General features: G+C 35.9%; 3 protein-coding genes across 11 annotated transcripts; 2 read left to right on the top strand and 1 right to left on the bottom strand.

The window, feature by feature from the left end:
- Positions 1-50: 50 nt before the first annotated feature.
- Pig-z (phosphatidylinositol glycan anchor biosynthesis class Z) lies at positions 51-3,573 on the top strand. Its single transcript, XM_078191896.1, has 4 exons — positions 51-1,252; positions 1,427-1,827; positions 2,042-2,580; positions 2,661-3,573. Exons 1-4 carry the CDS (start codon positions 1,075-1,077, stop codon positions 3,565-3,567), a joined length of 2,025 nt encoding a protein of 674 aa, XP_078048022.1. The 5' UTR covers positions 51-1,074; the 3' UTR covers positions 3,568-3,573.
- On the top strand, positions 1,126-19,770 carry LOC144475689 (mitochondrial intermediate peptidase). 7 transcript variants are annotated; one of them, XM_078191885.1, is made up of 14 exons: positions 1,133-1,252; positions 8,632-8,754; positions 8,858-8,945; positions 15,418-15,602; positions 15,674-15,936; positions 16,057-16,243; positions 16,344-16,423; positions 16,497-16,685; positions 16,770-16,911; positions 16,987-17,325; positions 17,398-17,619; positions 17,690-17,920; positions 17,984-18,322; positions 19,671-19,770. In XM_078191885.1, exons 4-13 carry the CDS (start codon positions 15,468-15,470, stop codon positions 18,275-18,277), a joined length of 2,082 nt encoding a protein of 693 aa, XP_078048011.1. In that variant the 5' UTR covers positions 1,133-1,252; positions 8,632-8,754; positions 8,858-8,945; positions 15,418-15,467; the 3' UTR covers positions 18,278-18,322; positions 19,671-19,770. The 7 variants fall into 7 exon arrangements, with proteins under 7 accessions (XP_078047973.1, XP_078048011.1, XP_078048002.1 ...); XM_078191876.1 differs by lacking the exon at positions 19,671-19,770 and adding an exon at positions 19,096-19,234; XM_078191829.1 differs by lacking the exon at positions 19,671-19,770 and having other exon boundaries at positions 17,984-18,449.
- On the bottom strand, positions 4,274-10,050 carry Hdac6 (histone deacetylase 6). Of its 3 annotated transcripts, none has more exons than XM_078191784.1 (19): positions 9,775-10,050; positions 9,222-9,389; positions 8,646-9,083; positions 8,468-8,565; positions 8,238-8,411; positions 7,969-8,161; positions 7,791-7,850; positions 7,492-7,581; positions 7,312-7,418; positions 7,095-7,238; positions 6,912-7,018; positions 6,637-6,806; positions 6,234-6,574; positions 5,964-6,159; positions 5,762-5,891; positions 5,096-5,674; positions 4,867-5,033; positions 4,514-4,801; positions 4,274-4,413 (listed from the first exon to the last, which is right to left on the bottom strand). In XM_078191784.1, exons 1-19 carry the CDS (start codon positions 9,775-9,777, stop codon positions 4,336-4,338), a joined length of 3,531 nt encoding a protein of 1,176 aa, XP_078047910.1. In that variant the 5' UTR covers positions 9,778-10,050; the 3' UTR covers positions 4,274-4,335. The 3 variants fall into 3 exon arrangements, with proteins under 3 accessions (XP_078047910.1, XP_078047920.1, XP_078047928.1); XM_078191794.1 differs by lacking the exon at positions 7,791-7,850 and adding an exon at positions 7,691-7,750; XM_078191802.1 differs by lacking the exon at positions 9,775-10,050 and adding an exon at positions 9,509-9,745.
- Positions 19,771-20,334: the final 564 nt, after the last annotated feature.

Genomic DNA, 20,334 nt, shown 5'->3' with positions numbered 1-20,334 from the left:
AGCTTGCCCCCGGTGGGGACACCAGACCGGCAGCTGATTGGTCCGTCCCGAGGCGGGACTCCTACGTCACGGTTTACCATTGATTTTCCAATGTTGATACACACGACGGCATGACGTTCCGGATTGATTTTCTGGCCGCGGTTCCTCCTGGATCTCGTACGTACGTAACCACCGATGACAGACGTCAGCGTTAACAACTTTACGGTCGACAAACGATCCTACGGACCGCCATCTTCCTGATGTTGCGCGACCCGTCCTCGACCCTTTGATACCAAAGCTGCGAATATTACGGCTGGTGAGCCCATTCAAGGTCGACCGGTAAATTGCGTAGGAATCTCGAACGAAATGGCGCACGTGCGTTGCACGTTGACACTTCTAATCGGAAACGTCGATTAGATCGGAAATCGGGATTTTTTTCCTTGCGAAAGATCTTCCTTTCAGGGCTGATAATGCAGTTCCGAGCGAAGAAATTATCGAAATTGACAGCAGCTTCTATAATATTTGTAAGAACAAGAAACATGCGGTTACCGAGATGTTGGAACAACAGGGCTGATAATACATTTTATTTTAATGTGGCATTGAAATTGCAAAGTAAATTATTCTCAACATTGTTTTCCGCAGCGAACCGTACTTTTCAGTTTATCGTTCGATGATAATGTAGTGACAGACGGTGAAGCAGAGACACACTGACGGTCGATACTGTACCATGTATCGGTAATGTCGGTGTTTTAGAACACGCGATACGCTGTCCAATCTACACCGATACCTGATCCGTGACTGTCACGTTGACTTAACCATCTGAAAATATCAGTGCTCATCGGTTGCAAGTGGTTCATCGCTTTCCAATGTGCCGTCACAGTATTTACATCTAGTCTAGTATTATATTTTGTGTAAAATTTGATATTGACAATGAAACGGCCACAATATGGTTAAATGTATCGTTTGGTTAAAACTAAAAAGACGTCAATTTACGAGCATTCCATCGTCAGCTTTCGTAACCTAACTTAACTAGATCTAACAAAAAGTCAAGGGAATAGAAAGCCCATTGTTTATTCAGATTACTCGCGCGTGAAAATGAACTCAAAAAATGAATATCGCAGGTCGATAGACGATTATAAGCCTGCCGTTCCAATAACAAGGAAGATCGGTCCGTATTGGCTTTTAGCGGCTTTAAGAATTGTTTTGACGCTAATTCCTCAAACGGGATACATCCACCCGGACGAATATTTTCAATCCATCGAGGTTGTCTCTGGTGAGTTATTATTTATTAATTATCAATAGAAATGATGTCGTGTATGTCGTACCCTAGAATACAATTTGTGAGTAGGAATTGAAATTACTCTACTATGACACCGCCAGTGTCATAAACTTTTGTCGCCGTTATAATGGAGCAGTCGTGTAACATAGAACTATTTAAATCTTTCAGGGGATTATTTTGATATCGATGTTCATAAACCATGGGAATTCAATTCCACATTTCCCATAAGAACAGCTTTAATACCGCAAATTACTGTTGGTATACCATATTCGATCTTAACAAGAGTATCACAGTATACACGTTTTTACTTTGGCGTATCATTAAAGACACCATACTTTCTTGTATTATTTCCACGTCTACTGATGTGCGGCTTATCCTTTGTATCGGACTATTGTCTATACAAAATATGCTACATGTATGGGCAAAATTATAAAATAAGACTGATCGCTTATGCCAGTTCCTATGTTATGCTTATTTATGCGACACGTACATTATCGAACACTGTTGAATTGGTATTGACAGCTTTGTTACTGTACTATGCATCATACTGTATGGTATATTCGGAAAAGGTATAATTCTGTTTTAAATACGTAATCAAGTAAATATAATTACGTGTACAGTACTTTTACAGACATAGGGAAATCATTAGGCACATTCTAATTTTCTAATTGTTAGAATGTATCTAATTGTTGTAACTTATTACCTTGAGACTTAAAATACAGTTACCTTGCCATTTTCATATAGTCATAAGAAATGTAATACAACAAATATTTATTATTGCAGGTAGTTATTCAAAGCGACTATCTCTCAGACAAATATAACAAAGCACAAACTGGAGTGGACAGAGTAAAATATTATAAGCTTAAAGCTACACTACCCCCACATTCTCTAAATCATTGCTTCAAAATTGCAACAATCACGGTAGTTGGTATATTTAATAGACCAACATTCATCGCATTTGCATTTCCCCCTATATTTTTTTGGTTGCAAAGAGGTCTAGGCTCAAAGAGTGTAGGCTTTGGAGATTTTCATATTCGAATGTTCACTTTCGTAGCATGCGGAATACCCGTAGCCATCTTTTTTATTCTAGTCGATAGCTTTTATTTCGGTTATTTAACTATGGCAGAGATAGGTAGTCTTAGTATTAGTATGGATAATATTGTAGTTACACCGCTCAATTTCTTCAAGTACAATTCGAACAGCAAAAATCTACAAAGTCATGGATTGCACCCGTATTATGTGCATTTCATAGTAAACGTTCCTCTTTTATTTAATGTTCTCGGAGTTATTGGTCTCTTTACATTTGGCAAAATGTTACACAGGTGAATGAACGATTTATCAATATAATCATTATTACTTTAAATTGTTAATATGTAAAATTATTAACGGTAATTACTTGCAGTGGCTTGAAAGCTCGCTGGTTGGATTTGCCGCGTATACAAAGCGTTGTTGGTTTGATGACTGCATCTTTTATTATACCCATCGTAATGCTGTCTATTTTCCCACATCAAGAACCTCGATTTATAATACCGACGTTTCTACCTTTGGTTTTCTTGTATGCGCCAAATTTAAATCAAATTTCAGGTGTTGATACCGTTGCAAAAGTTGCCGAGAATAATGCGCACGACAGTAACTTTCCAACAAAAAAGAAGCTCACTAAATTGCAATTGTGTTGGTTCATATGCAATATCGCGTTAGCATTTTTCTACGGGTTTGCTCACCAAGGTGGAGTTTTACCTATGGCATCTCATTTAGCCAACGAATTGAAAGCTAAACCAGAGCTTACTCACATACATCTATTTACATCGAATACTTATTCCTTGCCAACTGCACTTTTACATTTGAGAAACACTAAGAAAACTTATACAAGCAGTGGGAACCATAAGTATAAATTAGTTAAAGATTTCCATCTTTATGAGCAAGGTTCAAAATCTATAAATGATGTATATAATATTATTGCCTTAAAGATCCGCGATTGTGAACAGAAATATGTTGTAAAAAGGATACCATATAGATTTTATTATGCTCTTCCCGGCACTGATATGGAAGAATTTATTTCTATCCAAAATAAGACGAAACTGTTTAACTACCATATTGTAAAAAAATTTCAACCGCATGTTACGGTCGAGAAATTACCACTCTCAAAAATTTCTAACGTTATTATACATTTAACGAATATAAACACAATTTCTAAGCACACATTTAGTGAAATTATGTACGACGTATTTAGTGCATTTCAACAATTTCAATTAGTTTTAGTAAAAATTGAATATGTAAAGCATAATAAACAAAAAAGTATACGTTTTTAATTTGATTATTCATTATAACAACAATTCATTAGATATACAAAATAAAATCAATTTTCACAAGTTATTTGTTAAGATCGATATATTTCTTACAACAATAGAATACAAAATAAGAAAAGTGGTAAAATATTTCTATCTTTTACAAATATTCTTGTAAATTATTAATTCTTTGAGATCACCGATCTAAGATATATAGATAAATAAAGAAAAATTTTAATAAATAAAGCTACTCTATGTACAAATAATGTTTAATAGTATCAATAGTTACATTTATCAAGGACAGCTTATAATTGCATAAAATTAAAATTATTTTCTGCCTTTTAATCTACAATTTGATTGATTATCATTGACCTAATCATCCTACATAGAAAAATAGAATATGAAGATATTGCAATTCTCCATTTTAGTTTAGTAAAATATGTTGCTTGCAAATAGTAGTTTTAAGGAAGCCTAAAATTAAATTACGAATAGTTTGATTATCTGAAAAATAAAGTTTACACGCTTACTATTTGTTATTTACTCATAACGGAGTAAAAGATATTGGTAGCATTATTCTTACACCATTGATTTTATAAACCAATTCTATTGCTTGATGAATTCCTGAACAGAAATTATAATTGTAACTTAACAAGAAGCAAACAAGCTGAAAAATAAAATAAGTAAATAACAAATAGAGAAACTGTAAATATTTCTATTTTATAATATTTATAAATATTAGAAAATTTATATATATAGTACTGGTGTCAGATTTGTCAAATGCATGTTTGCACTTCAGTTCTCGTTATACGTCCACGGTAGTTCCTCATTAAATTTACTTTGATGTACAGCATTACGAGCAGCAAATAATCGCTACAAAATAATTCAGAAATTTATAAATTATAATAATCCATAAAATATTAAGTTCTTTCACCTAATAAATATTTGTATATATGTATATGTTGAAACTTACTGGATTATCTATATATGCCTCACACCTGTAACACCATACTGATAAATCACTAAAACTTAATGTCAATGGATGGTTTAATTCATCGCCGTGTAGAAGACCGTGCTGATTAACGGTACGTGCACAATGTACAGTGTAACATTGCAAGCAAATCCAATTTTCAGCAGTACTATCACATTCTGCACAAGGCGAATGTATATCGATTCCCGAAGCTGGAACATCTTTGACACTATCCAAGTGTGGACAGTTCTTTAAAGGAATTACAGTGAACATGTCTCCAGCCATTAATGCCTACAAAATTAGAACATAATTAATACATATTACTATCAATTGAAACAAGAAATTATGTTACTTACTGCCAAATTCTCGGATAAATAGTCGCATAACTTTGTGACACCACTAGCTTGACCAACAGCTCCTTCATTAGGTTCACTACTACTACCCGGATTAGAGTTGTCACAATTTTTGTCAGAAAATGTTCCCTTCTCAGAATTATTTACACATTGCCTTTCACATTCGAGAACTATAAAATCATAGGTGTCATTACTTCTTCTATAATAATGTTTCTAATTTTTTTTCATTTACCTTTATCTTCACAAGTATTAATAGTCTGCATATTCTTCGATTTATTGTGTGCTCTCTCAATGGCTTTTAGCATATCGTCGTCAGATGAATTTTTTATTTTGATGTTCTCAACCTCGTTCTGTAATTTTAATATCTCCTCATCTGTCACAGCATTTTTATCAATTGAAAGTCTCAATGCCAACTTTTCACTTTCTATTTTCTCCAATGCTATCTTAGATTCTGATTGTTTGCAAGGCTCATCCACGGCTTTCATTTGTTCGCTTGATTTAGCGTGTTTCAATTTAGCTTTTGGTAGCACGTATTTTCTTGGCAAAGAAACATTAAATATCAAATTCGACCAATATTGTTTCTGTGTTTTTAAAACATTGTTTATGGAATTAACAGCGCTAGAACACGGGATTAGATCACTTTCTAGCATCGGTAAAGGATCGCCAAGCAAGGTTTTAGTACAAAGCGCCATTGCATGTGAAATCGAGTTGATGTTGTAACCTCCTTCGAGACTAAGAATTACGCGACCATTAGCTAACGATGATAACCAATGAGTTAAATGACCATACATTTCTGGACTTACAAGGCACCCTGGATAGAGAAAGTATAGAATAAATATTTTTTATATGGTAGTAGTAAACATGTTTTATGTCAATATTCATCAATCATTTTGTATACCTCCCAGAGGGTCACCAATGCAGGCATCAAAACCTGCAGACACTAAAACTAGTTCTGGATTAAATTGATATGCAATTGGCATTACAACTTGTTGAAATGCTGCTATATATTCAGCGTCGCCCATTCCTTTCTATATATAATTCATACGAATTAATATCTAATAATGAATTAGATTATCTTATATAAATTTGCAGATACTAACTTTATTCCATGGTATATTGACATTAAATCCCTCTCCAGCTCCGCAGCCAACATTGGTGTAATTAGCATTTTTCGAATTTGGAAAGAAACTACCATTATCATATCGATGAACGGATATATAAAGAACTCTTGGATCTTCCTCGAAAATAGATTGAGTTCCATTGCCATGGTGCACATCCCAATCCACTATTAATACTCTAAAAATTATAACGTAAAAAGATTATTTTGTAGCTAATAAAAATTAAAAATATATCGATACAATTATAAGTACCTTTTTAAATGATGACATTCTATGGCATATTTAGCTGCTACAGCAATATTATTAAAAATGCAGAAACCACATGGCATGTCATCTTCCGCGTGATGCCCTGGTGGCCTTACAATAGCAACACCAGACTGACTCTCCCCATTTAACACACTACTAACCGCTTGTAACAATGATCCAGTAGATACACTGGCACTTATCCAAGTTTCAGGATGTAAATAGACTGAATTGAACGATGACACTATTTTGTTTAAATCTTTGACTTCTGCATTTGCAGTTCCCTTTATTCTTTCTATATGATCATTCGAATGAACCAATGATAATTCTTCTATCGTTGCACTTCGCCCCTTTTAAAAAATCATTATTAATACTTCGAATAAAACTTTATTAATAATACTAGTTAACGTACCTGCTGCACGTAGCATCGATCAAGAATATTGTACTCCTGTAATCGTTTATAGATACCACTAATACGACTCGGTTTTTCCGGATGAGTTTTATCGCTTGTGTCGTAATGCTTTAGCATTCTTTCATCATAAACAATGCACACTTTATTCGGAGATTTGTTTAAATTAGTAACTAAAAGAGAACAATTATTATTTATTTTCGAGAGGTGAAAGAATCAATCTTTAAAATATTGATATATGGACTATAGATCATAATTATTAATATATGGATGCTTACAGTGTATGAGAGTATTTAATTTTGAATCAAGCATCTCAAGAACCTCTTTACTGTGAACTGGATAACAGTCAGAAGTTTCATACATGTCTGGCCTCTCTTCAGTTCCTCTACAATGGAAACATTGTATGTAATTGAATATAATAATAAAATTAATTTATTATTAACAATGTTTAAATTTTTTACTTGAATGTAACTACAGGTAGATACTGATTAATATTTTGTTCCTTATTATTCGTTGTATTATTAATACTGTATGTATCTTGATATTGGTAACATTTCCAATATGGTTTGTGTGCATAAATTGTATTTAAAATCGAATCGCGTATGCTGTAAATAATACAAAATACATAGAAATGAATTTTATTAATTCTTATTGTATAAATAAATATTAAAGGTTTACCTTAATGAAGGCAATTCAAGATTTTCTATTGTAGGACACGGATCGCCTAATAAAGCACGCAAGGTCAGTGCTGCACTTTCAGCCAGTGACTTTAAATAGTAACCACCCTATAAAAAATAATACGTGTAACAGAATATCTAAATCATTATTAACATAGAAAATTTAAAATATTTTCTATACCTCTAATACAACGGCAACTTTTCCAGAAGCTAGACTCATTAGAGATGATGTTAAATGAGCATAAAATGCAGGAGTCACCAACATCTCGCCCTTAATGTAATAATAAATAAATTTAAATGTTAAGTACGTGTAATCTATTGAAGGCACATAAGTAAAAATTAAATTAGGAAATATATAAAAGTGAAAAAAAATCGTTAACCTTTTCATCTCCAATCGCTGAATCAAACCCAGCCGAAACAATGACAAAATCTGGATTAAACTAGGATAAAAAAATAAATTAATAACTTGTACTCATTTACCTCTGGACAGCCCAAGGCTGCATCATAACCAGCTGACACTATTACGAGATCTGGTTGAAACTACAACGATTAAATTTATATATTTTATGTACAAATTACGAGAAAATCTCTAACTTAGCGATGAAAGTTTCGGTACTCATCCATGACAAAGCGTGTCTCCGTGAAGTATACTATTTACCTCATAAGCCATTGGTAGCAAGACTTGTTGAAATATGGCCAAGTAATCAGCATTAGTCATGCCAACTTTATTGAGTGGTACATTAAAATTATATCCTTGACCTAAATCATCCCCGACAAAGTGAAAATCAGATTCTCTGAGATTTGGCCAAAATTCACCATGTTCGTAACGATGAATGGAGAAGTAAACAACTCTGTTAAGAAATTTATATGTAAAGAAGGAAGAACGTAAATAGACAATTTATGCTACTTATAAAAGTAATAGCACACCGTGGATCGTTATAAAACATCTGCTGAGTTGCTTGCCCATGATGTACATCCCAGTCAACAATTAAAATTTTATTGGCCCAATTATTAGTCAAAGCTTTTTCAGCAGCAATTGCAACATTGTTAAAGAAGCAATATCCACAATATTCTGACTTCATAGCATGATGTCCAGGTGGTCTAAAAAGAGCGATAATTAATTTTTTATTTAAACATGAATTACAAAATTCGGTTACCTAATAATAGCCATTCCATTTTGAATTTCTCCTTTGCAAATGCTTTCTATTAAGTTTATTGTTGAGCCCACAGCTAACAGAGATAATTTGTAGGTAGTCTAGAAAATGTAAAACAGTTGTAGTATTAAAATTGACATGCCAAGGTAACTTATTTCACATTCTAGAAATAATTACATACAGGATGTACATAAACTGCATCATACTTGGATGATAATAATTCTAAATTCTGTACATCTTTACATCCATCTGTGGTCTTCAAAATCTCAAGGCTTTTTTTATTATGTTTTGTAAGTATTTCACTTTCTGTAGCTTCCCTTGAAGGAATCAGCTTGCATCTATTTATTAAATCTAATTCTTCGCATCTTTGTAAAATGGTCATCATTCTAGCAGGACATTCTGGATAATTTGGATCCCACAGACACTTGTGTTCCACCATGGACCGATCGAATACCAGTCCAGTTTCCTTTCTTTTTACAACGTAAGCATCTATAGCTTTTTGATATATATCGCGTACAAAAATAATATTATTATTGTTTTTATTGATATTCTTTCCCTGCAACATTTGTCTTTGCACTGCCTGCTTCTTGGCTGTCATCAAAGCTATAGATGGGCAAACCTGTGTAAAGCAGAAATGATTAACATAGCTATTCTACACGGTCAGTCTGTATACTTAACCTCTGTGTTATTTAAGAGATTAACTATAATATCATTAAATATTTTCTTCTTAGTTATTTACGTTAAAATTTATACTTACATTAGACGTTTTCCCTGACTTTTTGGCACTTTTTCCAGATGACATTGTATTTGTATTATTTTTCTTGTTTGCTTTCTTGGAATTTTGTATAACTTTCAGGAGCTGGATTTCACTATCTGCTAATTGTTTAGCAGCAGCGAATAAATTACCACTGATCACAGAATCAGACTATAAGAAATATACAAGTAATTAATTACTTTAGTCTCTGTCCTTTGTTGTATATACAAATTTACAAAATACAACAGAGGAAGAAATTCTACTGAATTATCCGAAAGTGTTTACTGTACTTTTCATTAATATCCTCGATAAAAAGAACGGATTTCAATAACTTTTACTTTGCACTTAAATTACGCCGTTCCTCACAGGCAATACAAAATGTTGACAGATACTTAATATGTGGGTGACGGTACGAGACATATCCTTGTATAGATATCCATACCCCTTCCACTCCATAATGTATTATCACGCGTAATCGCCGCGAAAACAACAATTATCTCTGCCTAATTAAGCCGGAATCAAATACAATTGTTTAAACTCTCGATCAAATCCTCACCATTGGCGTTTAATGTTTAACTTCGAAATTTTCCTGTTCCTTTTTAACGCTACAACGAACGACTTTTTACTGGCGACCGATGATTTTCATACTCGGGCAAATTTCAACGTCAGAAAGACAAAGAGATCTTGCTGGTACATTCGAATTCGTCTTCGTTACAAAAATAGGATTATCTCGAAGATCTTATACATTTTGCACTTCCAATTTTGTTCTAATTCCATTTCAATGAAAGGTTGACAATTGTTGAAGCGGTAGACTGCGGCTAAAATCACAGTAATGCCATCGTACCGTCGGAAGCAGAACCACGCTTCGACTTTTATACCGCGGCATTCTCTCTGTATTGTCGCATAATTTCAATGCGTAAAATAAAGTAATGGATCCTACTTCTGCACACCACCAGATAGCAGCTCGATCCCTTAGCGAAAGTTGATATAGAAATTTTCTTTCTTCCGATTGGTTGGCGATTTACTGTTGAAACAATGCTGTACTCACGGTCAAAGAAAAAGAGAGAAAACAGCGAATTGTATCTCATCGTTGAGTCATCGGCCAATCGGAGCAAAGCAATTCTTTATTCCTATTCTCGCTACTACAATAATTGTAGCGGTAGGCTCGACGCGCCATCTAGAATAACTAGGTTAAGATAAATGTAACTAGGTTAGAGTAAAATATAACTAGTCATTAGTATAGTTAGTTTTAAGCCCTTAGGTTAAGTTAGTTGTACTCTACGCCTAAGACAAAAGCGCCGTCGACGTGGGTGCCCAGATAGAAAAAACTTTCTCATTCTTCCTGCAACCGCCCACGCATTAAGATCAAATAAAGCCTGCTTCACACTCCAACTCTCGTGTCCAGTTATTTCCGAGTGTGCGCACTGAACCACGGTCGAGAATAGTCCCACATTGGTGCCGAAACCCGGGAATTCTGTTTTTAAAAAAGAAGTGCGCGAACGGGAAGTGTACAAACTCGTCGTTTCTTTCCGATTAAAAAAGAACAAAGGAGATAAAAAAATGGACGCCAAGGACGCCAAGGACGCCAAGGACGCCATGGCGGCGGAGAAGAGGATGGAGATCCAGGCAAGCGAGTTTAGGGCGGTAAAACTACCACCCTTCTGGAGGGAAGAACCGCGGTTATGGTTCACCGTGCTGGAGCGGGAATTCGCAGCATATAACGTAAGGGCAGACGCTGTAAAAAGCTCCGCGGTGACCCGCAGCCTCGACCCGGAGACGTTGAAGGTCGTTCTGGACGTGGTCGAGGCTCCCCCTGAAAGAAGCACATACGACCATATTAAACAGGCCCTCATCGAAAGGCTGGCTAAATCCGATGAGGCCCAATTGAAACAATTATTTAGCGGCGTGGAGCTCGGTCACAGGAAGCCATCCGAGCTCCTAAGGGAGATGGTGCGTTTGGCGGGAGCCAATGTTACAGAGAACGCACTTAAAACGCTCTGGATGCAGAGGCTGCCAGCGCGCGTCCAAGATATCCTCTCTGTGGTGGACGACGCCGGCGTTGATCGGTTGGCAAAGGTCGCCGATAAAACCATGGATAGGTCGATGGGAGCGGACGTGGCCGCCATTACGACCCCAAGGACGCGCTCCTACGAACAAGATGGCGGACTGGCCGCCATCATTAACAAGCTGGACAGGCTGGATACGCGGTTGTCCAGACTCGAGCGTCAACGCAGCCCCAGCGGACAACGCCGCGACCACCGCGGGAACCAGCAACAGCGACGGGCCAGGAGTCGCAGCCGTTCTGCCTCAGCAAACGGTCTCTGCTATTTTCATAATAAATTCGGGAAGGAGTCCTGGAAATGTAGGAAACCCTGCCGATGGACAGGGACAACAGAGCAGAGGCAGGAAAACTAAAAAGCGTACCTCGAGTCGAGGCGGTCGAGGACGCCCCAAGGAAGCATCGCCTCTGCGTAAGGGATGTTAGAAATAACATCACATTCCTTATTGACACAGGCGCAGATGTCTCGGTCGTCCCGAAAGCCTTTGGAGGTAGGCGCCCGAAGGTAGGCGATTTCAAGCTTTACGCGGCAAACGGGGCGGTGATTAATACGTACGGTGAAAAAATTATAGCGGTAAACCTAGGCCTCAGGCGTGATTTTTCCTGGCGGTTTGTAGTTGCAGACATTTCCAAACCGATAATTGGTGCAGATTTCTTGCATTTTTTTAATTTATTAGTAGATCTTCGTTTTAAACGACTGTTGGACGGAAACACAAGACTTCACACAAACGCGACAGTCTCTAAGACAGATGATCCATCTGTACGGACAATAGACGTAAATATAAAACAGACAGCTCTCCTGACAGAATACAAAGACTTGACAAAACCAGCCGCCAGGAAAAACATCAAAATCAACGTACACCACCACATCACGACGAATGGACCCCCGGTTGCCGAGCGAGCGAGACGCCTGCCTCCGGAGAAACTCAAGACGGCTCGGGCAGAGTTTGAGCAGATGCTCAAAGAGGGTATCTGCCGACCGTCTAAGAGTCAGTGGGCGAGTCCTCTCCACATGGTACCCAAAAAATCTGGGGAATGGAGACCATGCGGAGACTATCGCCGTCTGAATGGCATCACCGTGCCGGACAAATATCCGTTGCCGCACGTCCACGACGTGGCCAGTCAATTTGCTGACTGCACGGTGTTCTCGGTGATAGATTTGGCTAAGGCATATTACCAGGTGCCTGTAGCTCCCGAGGACATCGAAAAGACGGCGGTCATCACGCCGTTCGGACTCTACGAATTCACGGTGATGCCATTCGGATTGTGTAATGCCGCGCAGACCTTCCAAAGGCAGATGGACACCATATTACGGGGACTAGATTTCTGCCACTGTTATGTAGACGATATAATAGTGGCATCCCCGGATATGGAGACACACGACAGGCATCTGCGCATGTTGTTCGATAGATTAAGGGAAAACGGGCTCTGCATTAATGTGGCAAAATGCCAATTTGCAGAGCCCAGCGTAAAATATTTAGGTTACACGATTAGTGGTAAGGGCATTGCACCGCTGCAAGAGCGGGTGCAATCCATTTTAGATTATAATAAACCTCGTTCCATTGCAGATCTTCGGCGTTTCCTAGGGATAGTTAATTTCTATAGGAGATTTCTACGCCGGGCCGCAGACTGGTTGGCCCCTTTGAACGGACAGCTCAGGGGAGCCAAGAAAAAGGACCAGAGGCCGGTCTGTTGGGACGATGCGTCGGTTCAAGCATTCGAGGAAACGAAAAGGCAAATAGCCGCGGTAACGCTTCTCCACCACCCTCGAGAAAATGCCAAATTGGCTCTCCGAACCGACGCATCAGACGTTGCACTTGGAGCGGTGTTGGAACAGCAACACAGAGGTACGTGGGAACCACTCGGATTTTTCTCGCGTAAGTTAGAAAAAGCCCAGACGAAATACAGCGTGTACGACAGAGAGCTTTTAGCCATCTACAAGAGTCTCAGATTCTTCAGACATCTTGTGGAAGGCAGAGAAGTGTATATATATACGGACCACAAACCGTTGACATATGCATTTCTCCAAAAAGCTGACAAAGCCAGTCCGCGACAGACTAGGCAGCTGGATTACATCAGCCAATTTACCACCCAAATTAAGTATGTGAAAGGCACAGACAATGGTGTGGCTGATGCTTTCTCCAGACTGCAGTCTATAGAAATGCCTGTCATTATCTCAACAGATGAGCTAATGGCAGCGCAAGCGGAAGACCAAGAGCTGGCAACATTAATCACACAAGGCTCCAACAGGTGGAACTTCCAAAAAATATTTTTGGACAGTTCAGATAAATACCTATACGGAGACATAGTAAAAAATAATGTAAGGCCATATTTGCCGTTGTCTCTAAGGAGAAAAGTATTTCATAATGTACACGGGTTATCTCATCCTAGTGGCAAAGTAACTAAGAAGATGATAGCGAAAAATTTCGTCTGGCCACAAATGAATAAAAATATAACCGAGTGGTGTCGCACGTGCCTTGCGTGCCAGAAGCAAAAAGTGCACCGTCACAACAGGCCGACCTGTCAGAACATCGAGGTACCCAAGGTAAGATTCGAGCACATACATGTGGACCTAATCGGACCATTACCTCCAATTGATGGTTACCGATACTGTCTGACAGCAATAGACAGATTCTCTAGGTGGCCTGAAGCGGTGCCATTAAAAGAATGCTCGGCTGAGAAGGTAGCTGCAGCCCTTTATTCGGGCTGGATAGCTAGGTTCGGAGCTCCAGCAACGATCACAACCGATCAAGGAGCCCAATTCGAGTCTCAACTATTTGAGGCATTGACCCGACTGGTAGGGTCCAGTAAAACGCGAACCACAGCCTATCATCCCCAAAGCAATGGGATGATAGAAAGGTGGCATCGTTCGCTAAAAGCAGCCATTAGATGCCATCAGAGCTCGAATTGGGTAGAAATTCTCCCTACGGTGTTGTTGGGACTCCGGGCCAGCTACAAAGAAGATATAGGGGCTTCCGCAGCTGAGATGCTGTATGGCACAAGCCTAAGACTGCCTGGAGAATTCTTTACAAACGAAGAAACATCCATACAGCCACGAATATTCTTAGAGAAATACAGACAACATATCAAACACATAAAACCTACACCAGCAGTACATCACACAAAAACTAAAACATTTATACACAAGGCGCTGCACGACTGTACACATGTATTTGTTCGAGTCGATTCCACCAAAAAACCCTTCGAGGCTCCTTATGAGGGTCCGTTCAAGGTTTTGAACAGAATTTCGGACCAAGTCTACGAAATTTTGTTCAAAGGCAGAGAGACAAAAATATCAACCGAAAGGTTGAAACCGGCGTTTTTCGAAAACGACCCAGATTCTATGCCTAGTGAAGCGCCGAAGACATATGTAAATAAAAAAATTAAATTCGTGTGTTAAGTTAGATATAGTTAACCCACTCGGAGGGGAGTGATGTAGCGGTAGGCTCGACGCGCCATCTAGAATAACTAGGTTAAGATAAATGTAACTAGGTTAGAGTAAAATATAACTAGTCATTAGTATAGTTAGTTTTAAGCCCTTAGGTTAAGTTAGTTGTACTCTACGCCTAAGACAAAAGCGCCGTCGACGTGGGTGCCCAGATAGAAAAAACTTTCTCATTCTTCCTGCAACCGCCCACGCATTAAGATCAAATAAAGCCTGCTTCACACTCCAACTCTCGTGTCCAGTTATTTCCGAGTGTGCGCACTGAACCACGGTCGAGAATAGTCCCACATAATATGTGATAGTGCTGCCATCATAATTAGAGAGAAGAGCCAAATTGTTTGCATACGAAAGGTAGAGGTACAATGTAATATAGTAACTAGTAGTAATGAATTAGTATGAATACAAGGCGGTCGAAATTGTATATGTAGTACATATGTACATACAATAATATTTCGGCCTACTAAAATATAATATAAATTCGTTGCGTTTCTGAAACAGTATTTCATTTCTATCATTTTGTAGGTACAAGTATTTGAAATAGTATTTGAATCAGCGATAACGGAAGCGATGAAAAAGAATGAGATAGTTTATAACTTAATTTCATGCTTGTTTATTGTCGTACCAGGTTATTCGTAAATTATTGTACGAAATGTGTAATTATTCAAACACTGTAAAGTGCTTTATTCTTTTTTCAGAATAATTATTGTTGTCTTGTTAGTAAAATCGGTTTAATGGTGTATAAAAAATGATGAACCTGTGGAAGAAACAGTTTATAAAATATGTTAATCACAGAGGTGTTAATACATGGTCTCCACTTGCAACAGCATTTAATTCCATTACTAAAGATAAATATGGTTTCGAATTATCCGACAAGAAGTCTGTAAGTTCCTCATTTCTACATTAGAATGAATGTTAACAGAGTTAACTATTCAAGATATCTAATCGTTACAGGGTCTATTTGGTATACCCGAATTGAAGACTGCCCAAGGATTTACTGTTTTGAAACATCAAGCTATGTCTCAGACAGAGACACTGATAGCTGAAGCCACAAGTCCAAATAGAAAACGTAAAATGGTTGAAATTTTTGATGACCTGTCCGACACACTCTGTAAGGTTGCTGATTTAGCAGAATTCATTAGAATTGCACATCCAGAGGAACAATATATCGGAGCTGCGGAAGATGCTTGCGTATTTGTTAGTGGAATAGTAGAAAAGTAAATATATTTGTTTGTATTAAGAAAAGATAATAAGTTTGACTTGGTAGAAACTCAAAAACTTTCTTTTAGTGATACAATTCATTGGGAGACACTGTAAATATTTAAATATTTCATCAGGTTAAATACTCATCTAGAACTGTACAATGCCTTAAAACAAGTTGTACATAGCGGAGATGTCCAAGATACATCTGTCGTGGACAATCATGTAGCTAAACTATTTCTCTTTGATTTTGAACAGTGTGGCATACATTTACCTGAAGCAAAAAGAGAAACAGTTGTACAGTTAAATGACTACATATTACAAGTATGTAAACGATTTTGATATGTATTATTTAAAAAAAAAATTGCACCTTCATTTAATCTTTAAATAATTCATATAAATACCTTGTATTCTTATGATGTAGGTAGGTCAAAAATTTATGGCAGGTGCAGGCAATCCACGGGCAGTGGATGCTAGTACTCTTCCACCTGGTGTAAGAGAACAGTAAGTAATATAGTAAACTATTTGGAAGGCCATAATTTCTGAAGCATTGAACTTTATCAAACTCATTTCACAGTTTTACAATAAAAAATAATCAAATAATAGTACAAGGACTTTATGTAGACTCTACCAACAACTTGATCAGGGAAGCTGCATATCGTGTATTTTTATATCCAGATAAAAATCAAGAATATCTTCTACAAGAACTTTTGAACTCCAGGCATGAATTAGCTAGATTATGCGGATTTCCATCATATGCTCATAGGTAAATCCTTAAATACTGGTTAATAAATTATAAATGAAAATGTATGCCTTATGACCTGTTTATACTTGAATAACAAATTTTTAGGGCTGTGAAGGGAAGTACAGTAGAGACACCAGAAGTAATATACGATTTTCTTAATATTTTGAATGATAATCTAAAGCCCAAAGCTGCACAAGATTTCCAACAGATGCAAGCGATGAAAGATGCCGAGTCTGGTACAAAGCAGGTGTTCACAGATTTATCTAAATGTTACACAGCTCTTTTCGAACTATTTGTCTAAATTTCGGTACTTTTTGTTCAGAAAATAATGCAATGGGATACTGCTTATTTCACGGCAGAAGCAAAAAGGACATGGTTGAATATGTCAAACACTGAATTTACTCCATATTTTTCACTTGGCGCTTGTATGGACGGAATAAATATTTTGACTCAGTCGTTGTATGGTATTCGATTAGAGTCCGTGCCTGTCTTGTCGGGCGAAGTTTGGGCCAATAATATACAAAAACTTGCTGTAATAGATGAAAGCAACTCGGTATTAGGCTATATATACTGTGACTTTTTCGAGCGGCAAGGTAAACCAAATCAAGATTGCCATTTCACCATTAGAGGAGGAAGAGAATTAGCTGATGGATCTTACCAAGTAAGAGAAACACTTAATATCTACCAATTGTTTCAATAGGCTTTCGATTTATGTACACGTACGTCTTTTCAGACTCCTACAGCTGTATTAATGCTGTCATTACCTGCACCTAGATGGTCTAATCCATGTTTATTAAGTCCTGCTTCCGTAGAAAACTTATTTCATGAAATGGGCCATGCACTGCACTCCATGTTAGGCAGAACAAAATATCAACATGTGACTGGTACTAGATGCAGTACAGATTTTGCAGAGGTTCCAAGTATATTGATGGAATATTTTGCAAATGACCCAAGAGTAAGTTATTGCCACAACTATAATTGAACTGTAGGTTTCTACATATCCAATAATTATGCATTCATTCAAGGTGGTCTCGACGTTCGCGCGACATTTTCAAACTTTAGAACCAATACCGAATGCTTTGTTGGAGAAGTTACATGCGTCTAAGAACGTATTTTGTGCTTCCGAATTACAAAATCAAGTATGTTATAGTATGTTGGATCAAGTTTATCATAGTGGAAAATTGGAAAAATCATCCATTGCCATCTTAAAAGAAATACAAGGAAAATACTATGGGCTTCCCTACGTTGAAAATACAGTATGTATTTCATTTTATATTTAAATTATACGAAAAACTGATAAAATATAATAATTATTGCAGGCATGGCACTTAAGATTTTCTCATTTAGTTGGATACGGTGCAAAATATTATGCTTATTTAATTTCTCGAGCAATTGCCTCATGGATATGGCAAACTTACTTTCAAGCAGATCCTTTTAATCGTACAGCAGGTGATCGATATCGAAACGAATGTTTAGCACATGGAGGTGGTAAACCATCATCCAAATTAGTATCAGATTTCCTAAATAAGGAAGCTAGCGCTGACAATTTTGCGAGATCTTTACTCAACGAAATTGACATGAGAATTGAACAAGTAAATAATGTGAGAAGATAAAACAAACGAAAATGTAACCATGTGAAATAGACCAATTTTATAAAGGTACAGTAAACTATTTTGTAAAAATAAATTTATAAAAAATTAATGATATTAAACGATTTTAATTTTATGCTATAAACGAAAGGATAAGTTTGAAATTTTTATCGTATTTTATTACAAGTACGGATATCTTACCCTATTTACAATCTTTATAAATCTATGAATGATTACACAAAAATAAGTTTTTTAGTGTAATATAGAAAAACGCAGTATAAGGTAATTAATGAGAAGACTAATAACTTAAATATGTAGTTACATTTTCTATATGCTTCGTAATTCTATTTATAAGTAGCAAAAAATGTTTTTTGCTTTAGAAAAATGAAATGAAATACCAAAATATGACATGGCAATATTATTATTATTATTATCTTATTTTATACAATAATCTTTAAAATAACTTCCTGCATGAAGTTACCATGTACTGTGTTTAGGTTGCTTTTGATTCTATTAAAACTCTCCCCAGGTTTTACATTAAAATTAGCTAAGGATTCATTAACAACATTCTTTCTTGTTTTTATATAAAATTCTGTTAATAAGCTATTAATCATTAATGACATAAATCGACTAAACAAGCTATTAAAAGATTCATTCCTAAATCTTATTAATACCATTAATAGTACAGTACATTACAGTTCCTACATTACGTAATTGTTTGATTACGTATTTTTTAAAGTTTTATTTCGTTAAATATTTAATAATGAATAACTAGATAGCTTGTATTCACAAAAAAAAGCACTGGACATTTTTTTACAATAGTCTCTTGTCTCCGTTTTCAGATTACACTAAAAATGATTATAGGAAATCGTATATAATTTTGAAAATTTACAAATTAGTTTTGCTTCAAAATCGGCCCGTCATAATTGAAGGATAGAATTTACCACAGCATTTATGCAATCATAAATTATTTCTTCAACAATCGTTTGTAAAAACCTTGTAATACAGAGTGAATTCATAATTTCATAGATTTGTATTATTTAGGATTATAATTGTACTAAGAAAGAAACCTCATAATTCAAATTAATGGTGTACGTATGAATCTAGTCAATATAAGATTAAATTACAAATGTTTTAAATTTATTTAAATCTTTTATAACATACATCAAATAAAATATCAATATCACTTTTTTATTTAGAAATATATACGATAGTTATAGATTTTTATAAACTCGTACCTTGAATGATCCTCGCAACAAATATCTCCAAATTAATTAAATAAAGATGACATTTCTTTATCTTTGTTTAATCTTATATAACTTTATGAAATATCCTATAGCTAATGGCAGAGTATTTTTATTACACTATAATATGAAACACTTCCACGATAATTTTTTTATATATAATTTTATTACAGAATATCGAAGGAAAATTGGCGTACATTATTTCAATTTCATCATAAACTAATGGTGTGTATTTAAAACGATGTGTATCATTTATTTATACATAAAACTACACTGGTAGTGTCAATATTAATATAGATAAGCAGTCTTAAACACCATAGACAATATTTAAAAAGTGCTTCATATTATTTTAAAGTTAAATTTATATGTATTGCTTTGCTATTGTTTTGACAAAAGTGGATGACATCTGTACAATAACTATCTTATTCATAAACTCTGTATTATAAGGTAATGTACAAAAATTTGATACAGAAATACATATTGTGTTTCCAATGAGATTCCCCTAAATTTTCGAGTATTTATCCTGTGTAGTGTGCACATATTGTTCATATTTTGTTTCTTTTGGAAATATCTTCTTTTTTTTTAAATTTTGCGATGAAAATTATATATTTATAATAATATTAGAATATCATAATGTGCTTTCTTGTTTGAAGTGACTGTAGTGATTGAATTCAATGTCCATAATACACTACCTTACATTTGCCATAAATAATGAGTTCTTATTCACTTTCAGTCAAATACAATGGTTTCTTATTCTTAGAATAGTTTTACTATATTATCATCTTAAATCTTTAATATGCTGTGAAAAACTGTTTTGCGTAAAAAATTGTTGATGTA

This window comes from Augochlora pura, chromosome 2 (genome assembly GCF_028453695.1).
Source record: "Augochlora pura isolate Apur16 chromosome 2, APUR_v2.2.1, whole genome shotgun sequence".
NCBI classification, from domain to species: domain Eukaryota; kingdom Metazoa; phylum Arthropoda; class Insecta; order Hymenoptera; family Halictidae; genus Augochlora; species Augochlora pura.
This window is presented reverse-complemented; position numbering and strand designations above follow the sequence as displayed.

Coding starts and splice junctions, on each gene's coding strand:
- Hdac6 (XM_078191784.1), bottom strand. Junction 6,807..6,911: donor ATTAAATACTCTCATACACT/GTAAGCATCCAT, acceptor GTTCTCTTTTAG/TTACTAATTTAAACAAATCT. Junction 4,414..4,513: donor AGGCATATATAGATAATCCA/GTAAGTTTCAAC, acceptor ATTATTTTGTAG/CGATTATTTGCTGCTCGTAA.
- LOC144475689 (XM_078191885.1), top strand. CDS start 15,468: ATGATGAACCTGTGGAAGAAACAGTTTATAAAATATGTTAATCACAGA. Junction 16,244..16,343: donor TAAATGACTACATATTACAA/GTATGTAAACGA, acceptor CTTATGATGTAG/GTAGGTCAAAAATTTATGGC. Junction 17,326..17,397: donor TAGCTGATGGATCTTACCAA/GTAAGAGAAACA, acceptor ACGTCTTTTCAG/ACTCCTACAGCTGTATTAAT.
- Pig-z (XM_078191896.1), top strand. CDS start 1,075: ATGAACTCAAAAAATGAATATCGCAGGTCGATAGACGATTATAAGCCT. Junction 1,253..1,426: donor ATCCATCGAGGTTGTCTCTG/GTGAGTTATTAT, acceptor TAAATCTTTCAG/GGGATTATTTTGATATCGAT. Junction 2,581..2,660: donor TTTGGCAAAATGTTACACAG/GTGAATGAACGA, acceptor AATTACTTGCAG/TGGCTTGAAAGCTCGCTGGT.